Source organism: Urocitellus parryii, chromosome 3 (genome assembly GCF_045843805.1).
Source record: "Urocitellus parryii isolate mUroPar1 chromosome 3, mUroPar1.hap1, whole genome shotgun sequence".
NCBI lineage: Eukaryota > Metazoa > Chordata > Mammalia > Rodentia > Sciuridae > Urocitellus > Urocitellus parryii.
The window spans coordinates 209,881,791-209,887,790 of record NC_135533.1 but is presented as its reverse complement, the minus strand read 5'-3'; the positions used below and the strand labels follow the sequence as shown (position 1 = coordinate 209,887,790).

The window sequence follows — 6,000 nt, the reverse complement described above, 5'->3', positions numbered from 1 at the left end:
AAATAAAAAATAAAAAGGGCTGGGGATGTAGCTCAGGAGTAGGGCACCCCTGGGTTCCATCCCTGGTCCGGTGCCTGGGGCAGGGAGACTGGATGACTTTCCTATCTGTCCCAGTACTAGGGATGGAACCCAGGGGTGCTGAGCTGGAGTTAGGGTTAGGGTTAGGGTTCAGTTGCCTAAGCTGGCCCTGAACCTCTGGAGGAGCAGGGACCACAGCTGTGTGCCAGCACGCCTGGCTCTCACTCATGTGTCTGCCTGGAGCTGGCCAGGCCCAGCCCTGCCCTCCCTGGGCTGCTGCCAACATTGACCTCTGAAGTCCTCACTGGCCGCCCATCATGTAGGGTTCTCAGGAAAATCCACGCCCTCAGCCACAGTCTGGGGCAGAGCCCTGCGGAGACAACTGCTGGGGTGTTGGGAGGTGCCAGAGGCTTGTGCAGGCCAGGGGTGGGTCCTCAGGGTGACCCGAGCTGTGACCCCACCCCCAGGGCAAGGGCCTGGTGCATTCTGGGTAAGCACCCCTTGTTCCAGACGACCACATCCCCCCAAAGAGACCTGGGCAGCACTTGGCAAAGGACAAAGACCACACGAATCCGAAAGCCCTTGAATTCAACTTTTTTTATTATTTTTTTCTTTTTAATGTCATGCAATAATTCACAGTCCCAAGCCCACGGTTCTCAAACAAGGTAGGAAAGAAGGAAACAAGAAGCCAGGGAATGGTGGTGGTGGGTTTTTTTTTTTTTCCGTTTTGTTTTTTTCTCTTTTGTTATTTCAAGCAGGACCAAATGTCAGAAAAAAATGCTTCTTTTTCTCAATCATTAATTTTTTTGTCCTTTTTAAAATTGTTTATTGTTATTATTTTTCTTTAGATTGACTTCTGCAGGCAGTAATAGGAGGGTTTGGTTTCACCAGCAAGCACTCCTGTGTGTGGCTGAGGGAGTGTGATGTGTCCCGTCTGCGTGGGGCTCTGGGGTCCATCTTCCTTGTGTCCTCGCCACAGCAGCCACCAGCATTCAGTCACCAGGGAAAGGATTCAATTGAGATGATAAAACTCATCAATAGAAGCGATTTGTTTTCTCCCCGTTTTTCTTTTAAAAATGTTGTTGTTGTTGTTATTATTATTTTTTTTTTGTTTTTTTCCCGTTTTCCCCAAAGTTCTCCAAAAAGGGCTGAGTGTTTGGAACCCCTTGGCTGTGGTTGGTCTGTCTTCGGCCGGCCCAGAGCCCCTGGCCGGGGAGGTCAGGGCTGGGGGGCCGTCGATGCCCGGGAGGGTCTTTTCTGGCCGAGGGGTTTGTGGGACCCCCTCAAGGCCCAGCCCTGGCCCCGAGGCTGGGGTCTTCCGTCGGGCGGGTCCTCTGGGCAGCTGGCGCGAGGCGGCCCGGGCCGGCGGCTCCTCCCGGCGGGGTGTGTGCGTGGGGTGCGTGGGGGCGCCGGGCGGGTGAGGGGCCACCTCGCCCGGACTTAGCACCAATCGTCGTCGCTCTCGCTGTAGGGCTCGTGCAGGCCTTTCCGGGAGCCCGGCCCTCGGGGCCTGGCCACCCCGTGGACCGGGTAGTAGCCGTTGGGGAGTCTCCGGTGGCGGGAAGGCGAGGCGCAGGCGGGGCCGTGGGCCCGGGGAGTCCTGGGCGATCGCCCGGCGGCGCCCGAGGACGTGTGTCGTGGGAGGGGTGGCGCGTCGTAGGGCCCGGCCATGGCCTCCTCGCCGATGCGGCCGCCGCCCGGGCCATCGGCCTCGTCGTAGTCAGAGCCCCGGTAGTAGCCGTGGTGCCGGGGACCCGGGGGTCCCTCGGACATGTGCGGACCCGACGTCGGCCACCGGGACCCTCCGTGGCGACAGGCCCTGGGGGACTCGCTCCTGGCAGGGCCCGGAGCTCGCCGCTCCATCCCGGGCGAGCGGCTGCTGCCGTGGCCCCCAGTGGCCGGCCGCTCCCCGGCCAGCGGCTCGGCGGCGGGGCCCGGGTACCTCCGAGGGCCGCTGGTGGCCGCCCGGCCGGGCCTGGCCACCGCCTGCTGCTGCTGCTGCTGCGGGGGGCCCGGGGCGCCGGCCTTACGGATCACGGGGGAATAGGACACGTGTGGCCGGGGGGTGGAGGGGGTCTGGGGGAGCTGGCGGCGTCCCCGCCGTGGAGTGCTGGTACCAGATGTTGAGGGGGCTGGGCTTCCACTGACCGAACTACTGCCCTACACGAAAATTGAAACAAAGGAAATCAAAACAAAAGATACAACAAAATCAACCAGGAGGAGACGGGAGGAGACACAGGAGGGGGGGAGGGGAGGGCAACGGAAACCGAACGGGACAGGAGAGGGTCCGGGAGGAGGAGGGGACACAGGACATCCGAATGGAAAAAAAGGAGAAAAGCCACAGCCACAGGGAGGGGGAGACAGGAGGGGGTCAAAACCAACACAACAAAGTGAGAAGAGAAATGAGAGATGGAGTTTTGTAAGTTTCGGGGTTAAAACAGCAGAAGTTTCAAAAATTACTCACAGGCGTCCATAGGACAGAAATCATAATCGAAACAAAAAGGGAAGCCGGGTTAAAGGAAAGCGGGAGGCGGGGCAGCGCGGGCGGGACGCGGGGACCGACCGCGCGGGTCCTGGGCGCCTACGCGCCCGCAACCAAGGAGGGAGCGGCGGCGGCGGGGCTGCGGCGGGGCGGGCGAGGGAGCCGGGTCAGGGCGCAGGGCCACCCCCGCCCGGGGCCCTGGGCTCCAGGAGGCAGCGTGTGCCGGTCGGGACCTGCCCGGGTGGCCGTGGCTGGGGGGCCGGTCCCCGCCTGCGGTTGCCGCGTGCCACACCCACCTGCCGGTGCGCCATGTGCTCTCGGCCCTCGCTGGGCGAGCGGGACCAGCGCTGGTCCCGCGCCCTGGCCCGACCGTGGTCCGGCCGCTCCTGGGCGTAGCGCTCCTTGTCGGGGGGCGGGGGGTGGTGGTGGTGGTGGTGGTGGTGCCGATGCTTCCGGTCCTTGGGTCGGCCCCGTTCCTGGTCCCGCTCTTTGGAAGGCAGGTCCCCGGATTGGGTGGTCATGCTCAGGTCGGTTCCCAAGCCTGGGCCGGGAACACAGAAGGACAGACCCCAGGTAGCCTTGGGGCATGGCAGGGTGTGCACACAGGAGCCCAGCCGGGGTCCAGGGGCCCTAGAGAGAGGCCTGGCGACAGCCAAGGCCGGTTGGGATTCCGGTCCCTGCACTCTTTGCAGCGGCGCCTGTCCCCTGTCCAGTCTTGTCCCTCTCCACCTCCTCCGCCCAGTGGAGTCCCTGCGGCAGCCCACCTGTGTCCACGTCCGTGTAGCGGCCCAGGGAGCGCTCAGAGGCGCGGTGGCCACGGTCCCTGCGGCGCTGGTGGTGCCGCTGGTTCTCCTCTGGGGGGACCCTCTCCAGGGAGTAGTCGTCCAGGCGCCGAGCCTTGGGGCCCAGCACTGATGCTGAGCGCTTCATGGGGCTGGTGTCGGAGATGGTCTGGGGTTGGGGGACAGGCCGTGGGCTGGAGTCAGAGGCCAGCACTGAGAAGTGCCATCCTTTCCCGCCCCGTCCTGGCAGGCTGGCTGGTGCAGGGCCATCTGAGACTGGGGTGTGGCCATCTGGGGAGTGGGTCCAGGGGTGCGCTAGGGTCCTGGACACAGGCTGGCTAGGTGCGGTGAGAGCGGAGCCCTGGGAACTCCTCTGTCCTCTTTCCAGGTCCACTGGCCCCTCACTGCGCCACTGATTCTTAGGACCCACAGCCCTGGGGGCCCAGCCAGGGTGGGCAGGTGGACGAAGGGAAGCACTGTCCCCCTACAGGGTGCAAGCCTGGGAGCCCTGGGCTGCAGGTCCACACCTGCCCTCCAGGGATGGAGAGGAGCCAGGTTCCCCGGGCCCAGCTCAACTCAGCACCTCGCTGGCCCAGGGGCCACTATCTTCTGACCCCTTGACCCTGGTGCCAGCTGCCCAGGTCCAGGCTAGGGGCTGCCCTGGCACTCGAGGCCCTGTGAACCCCATCCTTGGCCTCACTCGCTGCACCCCTGGGTCAAGCGCTGACCCGTGCAGGGCCTGTGATTCTCTGTGGCCGGCGGAAGACAGCAGCAGGGACATGGCGTGGACCCCACCCTCACGCAGGACCCGCCTGCTTGCTGCTGGACGCCCTGCCCTAGGCGGGGGCTGTGAAGGACTCAGACTGCAGGGCTGGGGTCCACGGTGGAGCTGGAGGACGACCCCCAGAGAGAGGGGCCGGCGGGGGGCTGTGACGAGGGGAGTGGGGGATGGCCCCGCACACACAGGACACACACATGAGGAGAGGGCTCCATGGGGGAGGGTGTGGTCTGCAAAGAAAGGTGGGGCCAGGCGGCCAGAGATGGGGCGTGCCCCGGGGCTGGGGAGGAAGAGGGGCCGGAGCCCGGCTGGGCGGCAGGGCGTACATACACTGAGGTCATTCCCACGTGGCCGGCCCCTTCTCCTCTGTCACAGCCCCACGGGATGGTGCACACAGAAAGAACAGAAAGAAGAAAATAAATATAAAAGGCAGGGAGGAGGGGGTGGAGGGCGGAGCATGGAGAGGTGTGAGGAGGGGGGTCAGGTCCTGGTGAGCAGGCCGCTGGCTGTCCCCAGCAGGTACAGAGACAGACACACAGACAGATGGCAGAGGCACGACACCAACAGAGGGGGCGGCTGGCCACAGGCCCCTGCCCATGCAGTGCCCTGGCCCTGGCTCCCGGGGAGGCCCCCAGCTTCCAGGGGGGCCCCAGCTGCCCCGCCCGGTCTTCTCTGGGGCCCAGCAGCCACGTCCCAGTCCAGGGACCGGGCAGCCACATGCAGCACAGGGCCTCGCACCCAGCCTCACAGCCACCAGAGGCCAGGCCCTCGGGCCACCCTGGCCCCGCTAGGCACAGCACAGCCTGCGCCGGGTGCAGACAGCCACAGCACAGCACTGAAGCTCCCCAGCCAGACATGCCGCCCGCCACCCGCAGCTCCCGCCCGCAGCCGCCAGGGGCGCTGCCCTGCACTCCAGCCGCACTTGGAAAGCCCGCAGGCAGCCCGCCATGCTGCTGGCCTCTGCCCTCCTCGGGAGGGCGGTGGGATGGTCCCTCCTGCCTCCCCGCGAGTGAGCCCAGCCGCGGGGCAAACGGCCACGCAGACACACGCAGCAGGCACACGCTGCCCCGCAGCCGCACGGAGACCCGACAGGGACACGCCCGCAGTTGCCCACACCCCCAGCCCTGCCTCCCCGGACCGCCCATGCCAGACCCACGAGTGTGCGTGCCCGGCACACGCCACGCACAAGTGAGTGTGCTGGTGTGCACGCATGTGGGGTGTATGAGGTGCGGGTGTGAGGTGTGCATGCAAGGTGCGTGCACGTGAGGTGCGGGTGCATGAGGTGTGTAAGGTGCATGTGCATGAGGTGTGAGGGTGCGTGAGGTGCACGTGCGTGAGTGGGTGTTTGAGGGGTGGGTGTGTGAGGTGCGCAGGTGTGAGGTGGAGGTGTGAGGTGCGCGTGCTTGAGGTGTGGGTGCTTGAGGTGCATAAGGTGCGTGTGTTAGAGTTGCGTGAGTGAAGGGCGGGTGCGTGAGGTGCGCGTGTGAGGTGCGCGTTCATGGGTGCGCGTGTGAGGGGTGGGTAAGTGGGGTGCGCAGGTGTGAAGTGTGGGTGCGTGAGGTATGCAGGTGTCAGGTGTGAGGTGCACGTGCGTGAGGTGCATGTGTAAGGTGCGTGTGCGTGAGTTGCGCGTGTTAGTTGCGCGCGTGAAGGGCGGGTGCGTGAGGTGCATGTGTATGAGGTGTGCGTGAGGTGCTGGTGCGTGAAGTGGGAGTGTATGAGGTGCGTGTGTGAGGTGCGTGTGCGTGAGGTGCGTGGAATTTCGGGGTGCGCGTGCTGGGTTTTCCCCAGTGCTGGGAGGGAACCCGGGGCGTGTGCGGGGGCCAGGCGGCGGCACGAGGGCCACGCCCAGCCCCGTAGTGGCCTGGGCTTGTCGTTGGGGACTGAGCCCGCGGCTCCACCCCGCGCTGCACTGCGGCCCTCCCTCAGGTTTTCAGAGC

At 65.2% G+C, this 6,000-nt stretch overlaps 1 protein-coding gene across 1 annotated transcript in view; it reads right to left on the bottom strand.

The window, feature by feature from the left end:
* Positions 1-1,458: 1,458 nt before the first annotated feature.
* LOC113190371 (voltage-dependent P/Q-type calcium channel subunit alpha-1A) overlaps positions 1,459-6,000 on the bottom strand; it is a gene marked incomplete at its 5' end in the record, with an annotated part of 137,110 nt that continues 132,568 nt past the window's right edge. The window contains 4 exon segments of the mRNA XM_077796545.1: positions 1,459-2,178; positions 2,797-3,041; positions 3,265-3,451; positions 4,391-4,426. Of these exon segments, the coding sequence (XP_077652671.1) occupies positions 1,459-2,178; positions 2,797-3,041; positions 3,265-3,451; positions 4,391-4,426 (1,188 nt within the window).